The 19849-nt window shown below is 39.3% G+C and overlaps 2 protein-coding genes across 3 annotated transcripts in view; one reads left to right on the top strand and one right to left on the bottom strand.

Moving 5' to 3' along the window:
- LOC306999562 (uncharacterized protein) overlaps nucleotides 1-19849 on the top strand; it is an 825164-nt gene that overhangs the window by 48848 nt on the left and 756467 nt on the right. The gene's annotated exons all lie outside the window — the stretch shown is intronic.
- LOC306999729 (uncharacterized protein) overlaps nucleotides 1-19849 on the bottom strand; it is a 113997-nt gene that overhangs the window by 10042 nt on the left and 84106 nt on the right. For both annotated transcript variants that reach the window (XR_013797914.1, XM_079614650.1), the window contains exons 2-3: nucleotides 9109-9362; nucleotides 4102-5293 (exon numbers count right to left, since the gene is read on the bottom strand). Coding sequence is in view for 1 of the 2 variants with exons in the window: in XM_079614650.1 (XP_079470776.1) it covers nucleotides 4119-5293; nucleotides 9109-9142 (1209 nt within the window). In the remaining variant the exon portion in view is untranslated. The remainder of the gene's footprint in view (nucleotides 1-4101; nucleotides 5294-9108; nucleotides 9363-19849) is intronic.

Genomic DNA, 19849 nt, shown 5'->3' with positions numbered 1-19849 from the left:
AAAGAGCCGCCAGACACACGACCCGCCACCTCTCCCACGCGTCCATCGTGTAGCCAGCTGCGAACGTTCCGGCAGGGCAGTCAGGTTCCCCCGAACCCAAGCTTCTCGTCGAGAAGATGGTGTCAATTGCGTTGAGAGACCAGTTGATCAAATCCATGATTTTTAGTTTGGAGAGCAGTGCGGAGAGAGTCTCTCAAAGTTAAGACATAAGACTAGACGAGAGGAGCGAAGCAGGGAAGGTCAGGGGGAGGAGAGGGAGTGAAAATGCGACCGCCTTCGTTGAGAGCCAGAAGAAAAAGGTGCACACGATGCATGGTAGTAGGCCTATCGGTTGTTGGTTTCTGAGCTTTTTTACGAGTGCGAGTACATGAGCTCGGTATCGATGCATCCCTGTTTTTAATAATTCAGGCACTTTTCAAGTACCTCTTAAAAAATATGGCTGTTTTTAAGGGTTTTCCAGGACTTCAATTTAAAAAAGTCAAATTCAAGTACTTCAAGCACTTTAAGCACCTTGTACGAACCCCTTGCACTCCATGACTTTGGTTACGTTTCGCGATGCCAGTGTGGGAAACACATTCAGTGTATGGGAAATACAAAACGAATTTGCACGTGGAGTGACTGCTGAATTAATCTGATTGGCCAAAATCAATCCCTACCCTATTACCGATTGGCTGAAGTAGGCTTACTGGTGTGGTTTAGTGAAAGAGTCTCTCAGATCTTGGGAATTGTCAGATCACGCGAACCTGATTTTTTATTTTTTTTTCAGACACGTCTGTACGCCGGAAATCCGGCGTGACGCCGGAGCGCTATCAGGCCTGCAATGTGGAATGAGCATAAAGAAAATAAAGATTGTAGACATTCAAAAACTCAAGGAAGATGCAGGTATTGCAACGAAGAAGGACACTTTGTTCGTGATTGCAAGCTGCGTATTAAAACATCAAAGCGATGACGAGGATAAACTGTTGAAAAGGTTTCAGCAGTTGACAGCCAAACAAAAACAGACTCTGCTAAACGCTGTTGAGTCGCAGGGAAACTGAAGAGCCTCTCTTTGCAGCACCAACAAGTGACATCTCATCCAACAACTGATGGACTATATGTGTATGCAAAAACGACAAATGAAGACACCACCCCAAAGTTAAAAGCATACACAGACGTCTCAAGAACTGAAGCCAAAGATGATGTCCTAGTAGATGGTGCTGCTATACAAGCCGTAAAGGAGAGAGGTGCACATACAGCGGCAGTAAGACAACTAAATGGTAAATCTAAAAGCTAAAACAAAACTGCATCCCGACAAGCAATGCAGTAAGGATGACCACAAGGAAATTGGACTATGCCCTTTTGAACATGTCACCGGCCGGCCCATGTCCAATGAAAACCTAACATCTGACAGCCTTGCCCAAACTGATGAAAGACTCAGCCTGGTAGGACACAATGCCAAGAATCAATTTTCACCATTAGAATCCAGGAGGGAAAGCCTTCAGGATCTCATGGTAACTGATGAAGCAGTTAAGATGCAGAGAAAAGATGAGTGGACGACGTGATTTGAAACATCTGCCTAGAGACGAGGGATAGACGGCAGTTGTGTTTATCAGAGTCCAGATATGGTGCACATTCACATTCAGTTCACATCCAGAACCAATATGTTGTGTAATGCGCATTCGCGGTCAACACAAAATAAACAAATCGCTGTCTGAGATAACTCGATAGTCCCGAGTCATATTAAATTTTCGTTCATGAACGACACATCACTAATCTGTACTGACAAATTAAACATTCCTGATGGTTGAACACGAGTTAATAGATATCAATCAATCAACAAAGTATCCTGTGCTCACCACACACCGGCTATAGGTGGAGAGGAGAGATTTGGCTATAGGGTGATGTGTGGCTAATGCCACACTACAGGATTTTAAGTTAATGAGCTCGCCGATAGGTTGGGCTGTAATCGCGTGCAAATCTGTGGGTGATCCGCGCTCGACAATCTTTATGTGTGAAAATAATTGACGAATCAAAAACGCTCGCTGACACCTCGCCGACAAATATCTAGCATGCTAAATATCTGGAGCTGTCGGCCGACTCGACAGCCTGTGGTGTCGCGAGGAGCAACAGCCAATGATCAGCTTATCATCACATAACACACAAGCCTTTTGTATTTTTAACCATCGTTACCAAACCACAACACGAGCAGGAGCTGCTTTTACATTATAAATATGTTTTACTCACCTCCAACTCTCTCTGACAGACAATCCCTGCTGCCCGGTGTGCTTATCCATCCTTTCACCCATATTCTTTTTTTTCGAGGTTCTAAACAGATCATTGCGCAACAAACTTTGTTTTTCTTTTTTCGTCATTTCACATTCCACTTCTCCCGTGTGCTTTCGTGACAAAACGTGGTTTGGGGACCGGGTAGAGTCATTGGGTGACAGTTGTTCTCAGCTCGTGTAGTGTGTAGGGATGCGCCGATCCGATATTCAGTATCGGTATCGGCTCCGATACTGACATTTTTGCCGGATCGGGTATCGGTCAGACGAGGCCGATCCAAATCCGATATTGTGCGTATACTATTCTGTGCTATTGTTAAGCCCCACAAAAGGCACAAAAACATTATAAAGCACCATAAAGTTGTTTTGCACTATATTATAAGTGTTCTGAAGACATTATATAGTATAATGTGAGATATAAATGAATATTTAAGTCATTAAATTCAAGATCACGTACACTTTTTCCCTCCGCTGCGACTGTCAGTCATTCTCCATTCAGCATCAAACAGCGCGTCGCGTTCGGTACGACAGTCAACATGATGAAAAACTCTCTCCAAGATGATTCAATGTTACTATAATTATACTTGATCTGTAGATAAAGGTCTATGGTTTTGCATTAAACAACTTTATCTTGCCGGACTTTATTGCTGTACCTTAACCAATTTACTTTCTACCGGGTGTCTGCTCACAACACTGGAGTCAGAGCACTATATAGCAGCTAACTGTTCTTCACGCGCACAGTAACTGACATTTAAAACTGTTAAAAGAAAATAATAAATAAACTATTGTTTAGATAGATACTGTATAATACTCTAAGCATCAATATGTCTTTCCTTCGTGCTTTGAACTCTTCAATGTGGACTCGACGCGCTGCGCGCTGTGACTCATGTTGCTTCAAGCGCATCATTCTGCGCTCGGGATGCGCATAAGCGCTGTGTGCTGCTTTTCATATCAATACAGCGACTGTTCTGTACTATCCATCATGTTGCTGCCTCATTAAACCGCTGTGCTATACATTTAAAACATGTCTCAATTTTATAGTAGGCTATAAAATAATTAATATTTTTGATTTTTGTTATCTTGTTTTTCATGAATGTATTTTACAACAATACAAAGAGCAATGTGTCACGTTTTACCAGATTTAGTGTTACACTTATTCTCATATTTGTTCCCCACTAAATGTTTTTTCATGTTCAGATTTAATACAATTATTGTGCACTTGTGATTTTTCTAGACTAAATTTTACTGCTTAATTATCCACTATTCTAGTTTAATTTCCTATTTGCAGTGCAAATAGCATCCATTAAACATCCTGTGCAAATTTTGCACTTTAATTTTGAATGTCAACAAGTTTAAGCTACTGAACTTTTTATTTTATTTTGCACTTGTTGCTCTGGTGCTGGTTTAATAAATCACTAAACTTGTGAATACATTGTTTGTCATTTTGTTTTACAAGGCTAAAAAAATATTGTTTAAGTTGAGCCTGATATCTTGAAAAGTAATGCATACAGCTTATTAAGTAATTTAGCTCTTTTAACATTTTACCTTTGTATCGGATCGGTACTCGGTATCGGCCGATATTGAATTGCAGGTATCGGAATTGGTATCGGAAACAAAAAAGGTGGATCGGAGCATCCCTAGTAGTGTGTAACCCCCTATTCCAGATCGTTTACGTGGTGTCACGTAGTGTGAACACCACAACGACTTCAAGACTCCAGAGCAAGTCATGTAGTCTAAACAGCACAGCGATCTGCCGATGTTTAAAGTTGTGTAGTGTGAACTAGGCATAACTTACACAGAAGAGACTTTGTTGCTCAGCACATGAAAATAAACTACTTACCGTGATTTCAGACGGTGTTAAAGTGGTTTCTCCACTGTATGGATCTTCATGTGTCGCTTCAGGTGACTTTTAATCGAGAAACTCGTTCCGCACTGATCACACGTGTGCGGCTTCTCTCCAGTGTGGATCCTCTCATGTGTTTTCAGATTTGATGACACACTGAATCTCTTGCCACAGTGTGAACACTTGTAAGGTTTTTCTCCAGTGTGGATCATCTCATGTGTTTTCAGATTTGCTGATCGACGGAATCTCTTGTCACAGTGTGAACACTTGTAAGGTTTTTCTCCAGTGTGAATTCTCTGGTGCAGTTTTAAACTGCCCGCTGTAGTAAAAGTCTTCTCACACTCAAAGCACATGTACTCTCTCACACCAGTGTGAGTTTTCTCATGTGTATGTAAATATCGCAGCCGTGAAAAACTCTTTCCACACACAGAACATGAATGCGGCTTCTCCTTCGTATGAACTGTCAGGTGTTTCTTCAGGACTGATGAACTAAGAAATGTTTTGCCGCACAGATCACATGTGAACGGCTTCTCTCCGGTGTGGATCCTCATGTGTCGATTACGATTTGTTATTTGTGTGAATCTCTTCCCGCACTGATCACATGAGAACGGCCTCTCTCCGGAGTGGATCCTCATGTGAACATTAAGGTGTGATGATTGACTGAATCTCTTCCCGCACTGATCACATGTGAACGGCTTCTCTCTGGTGTGGATCCTCATGTGATTCTCAAGATTATGTTTGCTTGTGAAACTGTTTCCACACTGAGTGCAGGTGAAAGATTTCTTGGCTCTTCTTTTCTTTAAAAATGTCTGTTTAGTCTTTGAGCGACTCAAGGGATGTTCCTCCTCCACTTCTCTCAGTTCTTCACCCTCCTCCTCCACTTCTCTCAGTTCTTCACCCTCCTCCTCCACTTCTCTCAGTTCTTCACTCTCCTCCTCCACTTCTCTCAGTTCTTCACTCTCCTCCACTTCTCTCAGTTCTTCACTCTCCTCCTTCACTTCTCTCAGTTCTTCACTCTCCTCCTTCACTTCTCTCAGTTCTTCACTCTCCTCCTTCACTTCTCTCAGTTCTTCACTCTCCTCCTTCACTTCTCTCAGTTCTTCACTCTCCTCCTTCACTTCTCTCAGTTCTTCACTCTCCTCCTTCACTTCTCTCAGTTCTTCACTCTCCTCGCTCTCTTCCATCAGGTCTGACATGAAAGAAAAAAATATTAAATTAAAATTTCAGTACATCAAATTAATTAAAAGATCGAAATTGATATAAAAAGTGAAAGGACATTGTTGTGGCAAAAATTCATATTAAACCATCATCACTGCGTAGGAGACAGAATCAAAAAAGTCTTTTTTTAAGTATTTATTCCTGCAAGAAGGCTCAGTCCCCACACAGAAGTTACCCTGTGGAGTGAGTGGACAGGAAGAGATGGGCAGCCTTTTTACCATTTTAAGGCCTTTCTTCAGCAGGCTTCTTTCCACAGATAAGAGACCCATTGTTATATAAGTTTCTGTTTATCACTTAGTCGTCACTTCAGATCACCAAAAGTCAATACTAGGGTCAAAGGTCCTGTCCTGTGTCCCATATGTTCTTGTTTATACTGGAGAAGTGGTTTATCCAAACATCTCCATTCTGGATGGCTAGTTCTTGATGGTAAGTTTTGTTTAGTGTGTTCCACTGTTTCCCGAACTGTTTGCATTCTAAGGATTCTTAAATTTCCCTGAGTTTACTTTTTGTGTTTTGTTCTTTTTTCTTTCTTAAAGGGACAATGTGTAGCTTTTTAAGTATTTTATTAACTAAAATTAGTGATGCTCCGATTGATCGGCCGCCGATCATGATCGGTCAATATTGGCTAAAAATAGCTTGATCGGCGAATGCCAGAAGCGCCGATCAGAAAAGCCGATGACGTGATGTAAATTACTCGCGCGACTTTTTCCACCTGCATGCGCGGCGCACGGTCACACAACAGCAGACCAGAGCTTGCCAGTGGCAACATGACTTCTCCCGTCTGGAAGTTTTTTTTAAAGTGATGATGTTACATGCGCTTCATGAAGCACACGCGTGCAGTCTCTTGCTCTCTCCCCCTCTGCCGTGCACGCGCTACGCGGTTTGGAGCACAGTCTCTGTCTCGCGGGCGCGCTCGCTCTAGATTCCGGAGATTTTAACTAATTCGCGGGCATCAGTGAGCCGCTATCAATATGCGGGAGACTCCCGGAACTTTTGGGAGGCTATTTTTTTGGTGCCCCCTCAGCTCTTGCATGTGCCCAACGCACAGCGCGTGATGCGCGTGGTGGGAGCGGCGGCACTGTCTAGAGAGCAGGGGTCTCCAACACGGCGCTCGCGAGCTGCCAGTAGCTCGTGGCCTGACTGGAGATAGCTCGCCAAGAATATCTCGTTCACATATCGCGTCTTTTGCGCGCTCAAGTTCGTTATTTCAAATGTAGGCGTGTAGGCGGCCGTTTTTTCCACGCGCAGCGAGATGAAAAAATATCAACTTCAGAATTCAGCAAAAGCTACTAAAACTTCTTTGTCGTTGTGGAGAGCGCATTGCATGGTTGCATAGCAACGACAGACGCCACGGGAAAATCTGACCGAATTTTACTATTAATAATAAAAGATAAGCTAATGTGCATTGTTAATGTCAGTAATTTATCTTTTTTTTACTCATTCTTTTTATAAAAACATTTTTTTTAAAGGCTGAAATATGAGGTTTATCTTTTTATAAAACCTTTTTTGTCAAAACTTTATTTGCACTTGTACATGTTAGTAGATAACATGTTGCAAGACACTCTTTTAAAATCTAGCCATAATTTATGTTATTATTTTAATGCTTATGTAAACAAAAAGTGCATATTGATGCTAATTTTATTTGTTATTTGCTGGTTAATGCGTCGTGTAGGTCTTAAATTTCAATCTTTATGATCTTAAAATGTCTTAAATTTTACTTTCAAAAGGTCTTTCATGAATTTTTGTCTGATAAACAACCTACTGGTTTTGGGGTGTTTTGCATAATTGGTTGTTCCCCAAAAAAATAGTTATTGCCACCTCATAGTTACTGGTAGTTTCATTTCTACAAATGGTGCAAACTCTGCTAGATTATAGATAAAAGATTCCCAATCCTCTGCCATTCTGTGATCGGCAGTGATCGGCAATCGGCAGATCATGATTTTGGTGATCAGTAATCGGTGATCGGCCCCAAAAATGCTGATCGGAGCATCTCTAAAATCAATGTCTTTATTCATACATATTTCCTCAATGGTGTACAATTACCTCTCCCAATGATCCGACTTATCCTCGTACGCGAAGAATTTCTTATCTTTATTTACATGGGTCGGGTAACTAACAAAACAAACACACACACACACAGATGCATGTCTCTTTGTAGTCTTGGCGAATCGGTTTTATCAGCAGCATCCAACAACGTTGAACTAGAAAAATGTTTTTGCGCAAGTGCACTTGCTAAATGAAGGCGGATTGTATGAAATGGATCGATCAAAAAACGTTGTTTATTACCGAGCTGTAGTCACGCACTGAAAGAAATGCAGTTCAAGTTAATGCCATGGTTAACTCCTTCCTCTCCTTGTGATGACGTCATGACTCTTGTTTCTTTTCTTTGTGTCTGAGTTGATTAGGTCCGCACCTGTGTGTCGTTATACACCTGCGCCTGGTTGGAGTCGCTTTTGATCCACTATAAAGGACACTGAAGCGGAGCATGGCAGGAGAGAGGAGAATCAGCAAACAAGCTTTCCGTTTTTTTTTGATTTAGTTAAATTACTTTGCTGCTCGTTTTGTTAATGTCTGTGACCTTCATATTATTTGAAGTTTAGTATGTCTTTATCTGTGATACGCATTTCGTGAGTTTATATGTTTTGTGAGTAAAATAAATGTTAACGCAGCGTACTCGTGTTTCACGTGTCCTTCTTTATGTTGTGAAACCCTTACGTAGACACTTGGAACAAAAGGGTTCGTAACAGCATACTTAATCTAATTTAGTGTGTAGCCTAAATGGGAGCGGGAATTCAGCGCATTATGAACTCGGCACTTGAGAGTTAACAGTACGCAATACCCCCAACCTCACACCAAATGTCAGGCCCTGTGGATAGGCCAGCCTATATAAATATCATAGTAAGCAGAAATGTGAAATGTACCTTAGCATATTAGAGGAAGACACTGATATCTCGATTGAACTGATGCTTGAGGAATGCACTTCCACAGCACAGCCACGAGTAACAGCAGATATAGGCTAGCGGTTAAAGTTTTATATGCAGAATCTGATTTGACGACAGTCACGAGACCGATTACTCGATCCAATCACGTTGATGGATAAATTTTTTTATTTAAAACAAGCATGTAACGAGTAATGACCACAAACGGAAGGAAAACAGGGGAGTAAAAGTACCGATACATCACTTAAAATATACTCAAGTAAAATTACACAAATTTTTAAACTACTCAAAAAAAGTACAATTTGTGAAAAAAAATACTTAGGCCTAATTACAGTAACGTGAGTATTTGTAATTCGTTACATCACAGCACTGATGATTATATGTCCTTAAACTTTCCATGAATGAGGTACATTTCAGTGTCCTACATGTTTTACTCAACCCTGTTACTCCTGACATTATTTTCCTCCTTTTAAAACAGAGCATTTCTTAAAACTGTGACACACAGGAAGTGACATCATCTGGGCTCTTTCTGATGCATGATGGGAAGACAAGAGAATAATCTAAATCCATTGTCTGAGTTTTTACACAAACGGTAGCATTGACTGTATTCATCAACCCTGTTACCAAAGTTACTGTAAGAAGAATCTCTATAACCAGGGCTTGACATTAACAACAATCAATATAAATGTGTCTCAAATCTCCCTTTACTGACCATTTGTTGAAGAAAACCCAGAACATTCTGCACCATTTCATAGTTGAACTGTTTATCTAAATGTGATGAAGTGCTTGAATGTTTCTAACATGAATGTTGTTCAGCATCATGAATGAATGAAGAATAAACACCAACCTCTTTGTTCTTCAGGATCTTCAGTGTGTTTCATTCTGCAGGGTTCTGGATCACTCGTGTTCTCACTGTCCTCTTTAATAAACTCAGTCTCTGCAGATTTCAGCTCTTCCTGATGCTTTCATGCTCGTCTCCACTTGTAGCTGATGGGGATTTACAGCATTTATTGGGGAATTACAGTGGGAGGAGCTTCACTGATGATGAATTACTGTGGGAGGAGCTTCACTGATGATGTGATTGCAGTGGGAGGAGCTGATCTGCCAAAATCAAAAATATAAATTACTGAGTTTGTTTTTATAATAAATTACACTTCTAAGCATTTATGTCTGTCTACCTATTCATCGTACAGTAACTGATGCCAAATCATTAATTATTTTTATTATTTTTATTGCTAATCCTAACATTATTCTGCTTCATTAAAATACAGGTATCTAGAAAGAAATACAATAATATAAATAATTTTAATTCTTCCAAATATAAATAATGGTAAGAAAAACAGTTAAAATCATAAACACAGGAATAAAAGTACATATAGTAGCCAACAAATGCCCTCAGTCTGCTGACACCAATGAAATGAGCTTTAAGTGACAATTTACAGGAGATCTGGAGACATCAGCATAATAAATGAGGTGAAAACAGGAACTATTGTCATGAAATAAAGAGTGTTTTCAGCAGATCTGTTAATATTGATGAGCCTCAGACTATCAACACTCATTCAACAAGCCATTCATGATCATCAGCAGATCATCTCACTTTATTCTGAGTGTTTGCTGTTAGAAACACATTATTTGAGTCAGGATTTTTTCTGTCATCTCACGTGGCTCGTCATAGGCTCAATGTAAAGTATTTAGCAGTCTCTGTTTAAGTATAGGGATGTTTGCCGGAGTCAAATGTGACGTCACGATATGGGCGTGGTCGCGAACTGGTTGGCAGAAAGAACCAAAACATGTCGCAGACTCGCAGCAGTCTACCTGTGTTTTGTCAGCATATGCTAATTATTTGTCCGAAGAACCAAAAAAGAGATATAAGGTTAAGCTTTTATATAACCAGGGTTCATGTTCTCTGCCTGATCAATATCACCTGAGTGAGAATTGGAGCAAAAGCCCAGACACATGGCCAGATTTGACATTCGGCGACATCTATCTGTATCTCATCGACACGCCATCTATGTTTACCAGAGAGTCGATGAAGGCGTACAAATCTTTAGATGCCTATAAATGAAGTAATAATTACGAATATTACTTGTTGTAACTAAGGATAACTGGTAAATATGTTACAACTAGAGTAAAAATACAGGTGTAATTTATCCATTGGCTATATTCAAAATTATCTTACCTCTGATATATAACATTGGTTAACATATACGTAAAATGTATGAATGAAAATACAATAATTTGCCATTAATTTATAAGGGTATGTCAGTGTTATTATACTTCCATTGCTCAGTCACAGCATGCACAAAAAGTTATGTAAACAAACACTTTGACACGTCTTCCGCGGTATTTTGTACAGTTATTCATTCATTAATTAACCCATCAATGCGATAGAACCTAGCCTACTAGTAACATTTATTTACAAAATTAGTTTTAATTTTTAACGCAAAATGTAGGTAGCAGGCGCGATCGTGGTCCGCTGGCTCCCATTGTTTTCCGCTGGGTATAGACGCCTAATTGCAGAAATTCAAAGCTTTCTTTCTTGATTCAGGCTGTTTAGGTACACGATAGAAGCTCTTGGGGTTATTACTCTTATCGAACCTGTTAACACAGTCGATCACAAAGCACGATACAACCATTTTCTTCTGTGTTCGGTCATTACTTTTCTTCTGCCAACCAGAGCGCGTCGTGACGTCACGGCGAACATCCCTATAGCCAGGGGTGTAGTCTACGTGATACGCAGGTATACGCCGTATACCCACTAGGACATGCCAAGTATTTCCGTATACCCACTAAAAAAAGCGTGAGGATACGTAACAACTTCGTTTTGAGACAGAACTTTCACACTTTCATTCATAAATTCACCGCGTCTGTGTTTGCAGTGGACACAGATCAAATCGCGGAATCCACTCACAACTGTATAAAGCAGAACGTCACGGAATTTGGTCATTTTTTGAATGAATAAATCAAAAGTAGGGCTGTACAATTAATCAAATCTCGACTAGTGTCTGTGAATATTAAATTCTCAAAGAGACTGTAGTTGTTCAACACGTCTCTGGGAATGAGCGCTCAATGTGTGCTCTACTACACACACACACACACACACACACACACACTGAAGCAAGCGTGACTTCGCGCTCGTGGTGTTTTCAGAGCTTCACTGTAGCTGAGGACATGATGTAGGCTACACATGTGAACTTCATCACAGAGCTGAGAGTCACTTCAGGAGAATTTCACCATTTCATTTGATAAAACTATCGTCATTCATTCGTATCATACACACACAGAAACTGTAATGTCTTTACGACAACCTGTCAAAATAAAAGTTTGTTATAAACTCAAAGAAATTATGAAAGAAATTGCACAGTAAAATGTACTGTAAAATAATAATAATAATAATAATAATAATAATAATGAAATCTATTAAAACTTATTTTAAAAAGGAATATTTTTCAAATTTTCATGTTTTAATTTAAACAGTAAACTTGCCAAAACAATAACACCATTTATTTCAAAAACACCATTTCTAAAAGTAAATTTGTATTTGTGCCTATAATGTTTTTTTCTTATTATTATTATTATTGTCAGCTGATAAAACCTGTGCTTCAGGGACCATATTCATATAACATCTAAGGCTAAATGTAGCTCTTAACTGGCTGAGATAAATGGTGATTAACACTAAACAGTAGAAAATCAGTCCAGTCTCCTCAGCTGTAAATGTCATTGGCTGTTAAAGTCTTGTGTTGCTTATAATAAATTGACATGTTGATAACACTTAGTCTCATAATGCTCTCAATTACATGTCGTTGCTACTGTATGCATTAGTGAGTGTGGTGGTGCTTATGGGGTGATGAGACGGGTTAGTACGAGACGGGTTAGGCGGGGGGTCACAGTATACTCACTACAAAAAACTAGACTACACCACTGCCTATAGCCTAACACTTGAGATCGATTCACATTAATTCCCTTCACAGATCTCAAACTTTGACTTTTGAACAATCACACAAAAAACAAACTTGACATTCAGGAACAGTTTTCACTCCAAACATCGAAACAATCACACAAACGAACACAAAATCTCTCATGAATGAACTCAACATGTTCTCCTCATGCTCGCTGCTGCTGCACTACATGTTTATTTCAGTGAGATGACGCCAGAAAAGACGCACAAGTATCGCTGTGATCGATGAAAACAACACAGAAATGAGTCTGTCGCTTAATCAAACTGTATAACGTGTGTTTGGTGGTTGTGTAAAGATGAGAAATACCGTGAACTGCTCTCCTCGCCTCAGAAGACTCGACGCAGAAACTCAGTGAGGGAAGAGAGACGGCGCGAGCGGTGACGTCATCGGCCTCCAACTGTGTAGATTGAAGACGCGCCTATGGCAAGCCGTTTTAACATTTAATAATTTAAACCAACTATTATCTATTTTCATGCTACTAGTACTTATTTTTTAGATACTATTACCTATTCCATTAAAGGATTAGTTTTTTTGCTGATAATTTACTCACCCCCATGTCATCCAAGATGTCCATGTCTTTCTTTCTTCAGTCGAAAAGAAATGAAGGTTTTTGATGAAAACATTTCTCCATATAATGTACTTCACTGGGGACCAAACGGTTCAAGGTCCAAATGACAGTGTCAGCGCCGCTTCAAAGGGCTTTAAACGATACATGCGATGAATAAGGGTCTTATCTAGCGAAACGCTCGGTCATTTAAAAAATAAATAAAAAAGTTAAAGTTTTATAAGCACAAATGCTCGCCTTGCTCTGTTCTGTGATGCGCGTTCGTGACGTCACGTAATACGCAATTACGTTGAAAAGGTCACGCTTCTATTAAAAGTAAAACATTTCTATCCTGACGAAAATTTTCTTTTAGGCTTTTTAATATTACAACACCCAGGATACGCACACGCAATGGGCATTTTAAACGATAAACTGACACAAAGACATTTGAATATGTGTGTATGGTCCTCCTTCCGCACATTTGTAAACACTGACTCGTCAAGCGTGACCTTTTCAACTTAATTGCGTATTACGTGACGTCACGAACGCGCATCACAGAACAGAGCAAGACGAGCATTATAAAACTTTAACTTTTTTATTTATTTTTTAAATGACCGATCGTTTCGCTTAATAAGACTCTTATTCATCGCCTGTATCGTTTAAAGCCCTTTGAAGCGGCACTGACACTGTCATTTGGACCTTGAACCATTTGGTCCCCAGTGAAGTACATTATATAAAGAAATGTTTTCATCAAAAACCTTCATTTCTTTTCGACTGAAGAAAGAAAGACATGGACATCTTGGGTGACATCGGGTTTCCATATCATTATATAGTAATACATTTGTTGACTAGATGCTGCATTAGCAGAGAAAGAACAGCGGTATGTTTGCCATCGGAATAACATTAGTTGTGGCTTCCTCAAGCAATTAAAGCAATATGACAAAAACGCACGCAAACCTGACCCAAATGTTTAATGTCGCAATTGTGACCGTCTCTATTTGCATTAGTTTATATCCAGCTGGTCACTTATGCATTCATTAGCCGGCGAAGTTGCATATTTAAAGCTAGGGACGTGATTGCTTTCTCAACATTGATAAACATAAACAAATCAGAAAAGCATTCGATTGAATTATTTTGTATCACTGCAATAGATATTGTAATATTGTAAATTAGATAATAATCAAGTGTTCTAATATATAAGCAAATAAAGTAAGGGACTATGTAATATACATTTATTAAATGTTAGTGCTCTGGCTTTTTCTGCTAAACTTAGTGTACTATGAACTAACATGAATGATCAAGGTATAATTGTTTTTCTTGCTCAAATATTGATACATGCTGTAAAAAAATGTATAATGAATCTATGAAAGGTTTCTAGGTTATAGCTAAAGAAACCTGTAGCCTAATATTTTGATGTTCAAATTATTTTCTGTAGAATTCGTTCTGTACAACTTTCCATTTTAATATATTCATATTTATATATTAATTTAATTTAGCACATTTCAGTTAAGCACTGTTTTACTTGGAGTGTTATGTTTTTTTAAATTTTTTTATCCAGTATCCATTTAAAAAATATCGTCTGATTAATCGTTATTGGCATTTACGGTCAAAACTAAGTATCGGTAAAATCCACTATCGGTCGACCTCTAATATGTAGACTATTTTTCTAATGTCTGGACTCCTTTATTAACCCTCTGGGGTCGGCAATCACGCCGTCGTGATCTGCTCGCTTTTTTTTCTTATCAGTGCAAAAGAGATTCAAAATACTCTGTTGGTTTTGATCTTACATTTAAAGGTGCCCTAGAATGTGTTGAAATAATATTTTAATTTTGTCCCTGATATCTACATAGAGGGTATGTGGCTTAAAAATTAAAAATGTCCAGAAAAGGTTTTACAGGTCAATTTCCAACCCTATAAATTGGCCCTAGAATGAAATGGTCTGTTTTTACCTTATTTGGAAGGGTCATGAATAGTAATGAGGAGTTCTGCTCTGATTGGCTCTTTCACTGCGGGCTCATTACAAGAGCTCAGAGAGTCACAGCAAACAGGTCCGACGTGCAAATGGAGAGACTCGGTGTACAACCGTATATGTTTGAGCCGGTTTCAGACGACGATGCAGAGTTTGAGGAACAAGCGGTTGTTTGTAGAATGCAAATGGACGTTTCGGAGTGGTAAGTTTATTCATTATTTTCAGTACGAACTTAACAGTCACGTGCGTGTGTGTGTGTATGTGCGTTCGTTCGTTCGTTCGTTTGTGCGCGCGTGCGTGTGTGTGTGTCTGTGTGCGTGTCTGTGTGCGTGTGTATGTGTGTCTGTGTGCTTCACCTTCGCAGCGCAGTTCTGTGTAGCACCGTATCTCTGAAAGGGCTTGGCTTATGCAAATTTTGGAGGCGTACATATTAATGATCCCATCGGTTACGTCACAGTAGGTGTTATGTGAAGATTCACCCTTTTTTCAGGGGTGTTTTTCAAAAACGAGAGTTAAACAAGAAGGAGAAAACAATGGTGTTTGAAACTCACTGTATGTCATGTCCATGTACTAAACTATTGTTATTTAACTATGGCAAGTTAAATTCAATTTCACATTCTAGGGCACCTTTAAGTGTTTTACATCATTCGATCAGGTTAAGTTTTTAAAAAAATTCTGTATACTCACAATAAAAACAAAATGTTGTGTCTTTCGCCAAATAAAGAAAAATAAACATGATGCGAGTTCTGCCTTCTCTCTGTCAGGGAAGTCCATTCTGAAACGCGTCCGAAAATGAACTGTAACTCAGCGAATACTTGTCACTCAGGAACGAGACATTTGTCTTTATGAAGCTAGAATTCTCTTCTTTTAAATTAAGTAATTTATTTAAAAAAACAAATATTCTCAGTTTATGTAATCCGTTTGAAACCAAGGAGAGGCACAGTTTTTCGTTCTCCCTTCATTATTTTTAATGAGCTGATGCCGCCACGCCCCCCGGCGCTATTCACATGGTAATAGTTTAGGTGATCTATATTCACATGGTAATAGTTTAGGTGGTCTATATTCACATGGTAATAGTTTAGGTGATCTATATTCACATGGTAATAGTTTAGGGGATCTATATTCACATGGTAATAGTTTAGGGGATCTATATTCACATGGTAATAGTTCAGGGGATCTATATTCACATGGTAATAGTTTAGGGGATCTATATTCACATGGTAATAGTTTAGGTGATCTATATTCACATGGTAATAGTTTAGGTGATCTATATTCACATGGTAATAGTTTAGGGGATCTATATTCACATGGTAATAGTTTAGGTGATCTATATTCACATGGTAATAGTTCAGGTGATCTATATTCACATGGTAATAGTTCAGGTGATCTATATTCACATGGTAATAGTTTAGGTGATCTATATTCACATGGTAATAGTTCAGGTGATCTATATTCACATGGTAATAGTTCAGGTGATCTATATTCACATGGTAATAGTTGAGGTGATCTATATTCACATGGTAATAGTTCAGGTGATCTATATTCACATGGTAATAGTTCAGGTGATCTATATTCACATGGTAATAGTTTAGGTGATCTATATTCACATGGTAATAGTTCAGGTGATCTATATTCACATGGTAATAGTTCAGGTGATCTATATTCACATGGTAATAGTTTAGGTGATCTATATTCACATGGTAATAGTTCAGGTGATCTATATTCACATGGTAATAGTTTAGGTGATCTATATTCACATGGTAATAGTTTAGGTGATCTATATTCACATGGTAATAGTTCAGGTGATCTATATTCACATGGTAATAGTTTAGGTGATCTATATTCACATGGTAATAGTTTAGGTGATCTATATTCACATGGTAATAGTTCAGGTGATCTATATTCACATGGTAATAGTTTAGGTGATCTATATTCACATGGTAATAGTTTAGGTGATCTATATGCCTCGCACACGCCCCCCGATCAATGGCATGAAAACACGCAGTTGCTTCGTCAGATTCACTGATAGTTCATCGTGTTTTGAGGATGGCACGCTTCTCCGGTAAAGTCGACCTTCAGATGATTCTGGACAGCGAGGAAGAATTCACCTTTTCCCCAGAGGAAGAAGATTACAATTCAGACGAAGAACGGTTGCATTTTCAAGAGCGAATTGATCCCGCAGAGGATACAAGTTCGGAGTAAGTTGTTTAGTGTTATATCATTCTTTTTCTGATTATATAGAACTTATATTAATTTTCAGACTATATTATGCTTAGTTTTGGTTAGCTTTTGACGGTTAGCTTTTGGTTGGTTAGCTTTTGACGTTTGCATTGACTTAACATTGAAATCACTCGCGCCTGACACGCTATTCGCGTCCGGTGTGAACGCATCATTACAGGATCGATTGCCTTACAATATCCCTAACATTCGTGTATATGGTCGTGTAAACGGTTTCAATGTGATATTACTCTCTAAACATATTTGTATATATATTTCACTCCGTTTTGATTAGCTTATGACATTGATTATCATGCTAAAAATACTGACTTTTGCGTAATGTAGCTTATTTGCGAATATCTGCTTAGGTGTAAAAATGATTTAGTGCAAATATATTTCAGCCTCCATATATGCATATAAATGTTCAGTTTTGGTTAGCCTATGACACTTATCTTGCTAAAATATTGCCACAGATGATTGTGAATACAGGTGTAAATGTTTGAAATGCTCTAAATGCGTGCGGTCTATATGGCCCATCAACAGATACTCGCGGTGACGCGATATGGCCCATAAATAGATATTTCTCCGTCCTATGGCCCATGCATTAAGCGTCCATAATGTATGCTAACAGGTTGTTTTTATTTTTTTAGGAATGTGTTTGCATCACGCTCTCCTTCTCCAGCACCGCAGAGGGACACGCAGGTGTTGTTCAGTTCTCAATCGAGAATGATGGTAAGTGCACAGACGTAATATTTTACTGATGAAATGTAATTGTGTTTACATCGTCATAATATACAAGTAGGGCCTACCTATTCTTGTGTGAAATTACAAAAACTGTTGTCTTTTTTTTTATCCATGGCCATTAGTGATTGATAATGATAATAATACAGTTTCTTTGATTGTGTTATCAACAGATGTGACAATGAACATGTCCAAGCACCGGTCCCGAAGAGAGCCAAGGCAAACAAGCAACAGGTCCAAGTCCACCCTGTCATGGAAAACCGAGACTGATGTGGACATGGTTCCACAGACTGCGCGATTCCTGCCCGCACGGAAACTGGACCGCAACTGACCTCTGTTGACTCGCATTCGCCCATGAGTCAGAAAGTGCCGTGTCAACTCTGTGCCACAACACCAATGCTCAGGCTGCCAAGGCAACTGCAAAGGGCTGCAAATATAAATGGACAGATATCAGCATCAGTGAGATGTACCGCTATATTGGGCTGCTGTTTTACATGGCCATGGTGAAGGTCAGCTCCATCAGGGACTACTGGCGGCAAAGCAGTGTTTTCTCCGCACCCTTTCCCGCTACGGTTATGTCCAGGGACAGATACCGCACCATTTCATGGAATGTGCACACGAGTCACCCAGATGCAGATAATGACAGAAAGAGGGGCACACCTGAACATGACTGTCTTTTCAGGGTCAAACCTTTCATGGACACTAATCGTCATGCTTGTAAAGCCATCTATCATCCTAAAAGAAACTTAGCTGTGGATGAAAGAATGGTGGCATGCAAAGCACACACGGGTATGACACAGTACATGAAAGCCAAGCCAACCACGTGGGGATTCAAGTTGCTTGTTCTTGCAGACTCATCGAACGGATACACTGTGGATTTTTCTGTGTACACAGGAAAGAACAACTTTCCCACAGGCCATGGACTGTCATATGATGCTGTAACATCTCTTTTGGACCACACATTTTTGGGTTCTATTTTTATACAAGTCCAAAGCTCCTAAAAGACTTGTTTGCAATGAAATTTTGTGCATGTGGGACTTACAGGTACAACAGGAAGGAATGCCCACGTGATGCAACTAATTCACTCTCTAAAAAATCTGCCAGGGGATCCATCAGGTGGATTCGGGATGGACCTCTCTTATTTGTGAAGTGGATGGACACACGAGAGGTATCTGTCTGCTCCACCATCCATCCTGCTTATACAGGAGACACTGCGCAGAGGAGGGTGAAAACACAAGATACATGGAGGACAAAGACATTTCCATGTCCTGCACCTGTGACTGCATACAACAAACACATGGGGGGTGTTGACCTGTCCGATCAGCTGTTGCAGTACTACACTGCACAACACAAAGCCATGAAGTGGTACAGAAAGATCTTTCTACACTTTGTTGTAAAGTTTTTCTTTCATCGAAGCAAGGACCAGTGAGACAGTTGGGATCGCGTTCAGAAGTTGTTATTTATTGAACACGGCTGCGGGTTCCAAAATCAGTCTAGACCTAACGGTCTTCCAACATCAGTCTAAATCTAAAAAGTATACATTGTAATTTATACATTCCCAGAGGGAGGAGACTTCTTGGGGTGGAGACAAATTTAAACAAATCATACGAAAGCAAGGAGGGGTTAATTCTTATCTAGCAAAAACCGGTTATCTAGAGAAACCAAGCAAAATCAGCATATTCACTCTATTGTATTGCTAATCCAATCATCCTAATTCTTCAACGTCTGAGCTAGGAATCAGCATAACTATTCACATGCTGAAAATGGCCAGGAACTCCGGTTCCAAGGGCCATCCCAGAGCCATTAAGACAAAAGGTGTGAGTGTGAGTGATTCTGTTCATTTAACTTACAATGGAGAAAACAGGTCTGGCAGGAATCTCTTGCTGGCATTGCAGGAAATCAGTCTACTAAACTTTATCAGTTTATATACTATTGCAGTGGAAAAACTAAATTAAACATTTAATAAATTTGTAATCCTTCAGTCCCCCGTTTGAGAGTTCTTAAAAACTCTCACATAATATACAAATTTAAACACTTAAAAGTTCATTCTTGTAACTGGTGTAAATTACAGGCACATATAACTTATTCTGTTTAGTTCTTCTGTAATTGCATGCGGACACAGAAACAAACATGCAATTAGGGTTCGTGAACCTTTTAG

This window comes from Phoxinus phoxinus (assembly GCF_949152265.1).
Source record: "Phoxinus phoxinus genome assembly, chromosome: 1".
Taxonomy (NCBI): domain Eukaryota; kingdom Metazoa; phylum Chordata; class Actinopteri; order Cypriniformes; family Leuciscidae; genus Phoxinus; species Phoxinus phoxinus.
The sequence above is the reverse complement of the archived record's forward strand: the minus strand, read 5'-3'. Positions and strand labels throughout refer to the sequence as shown.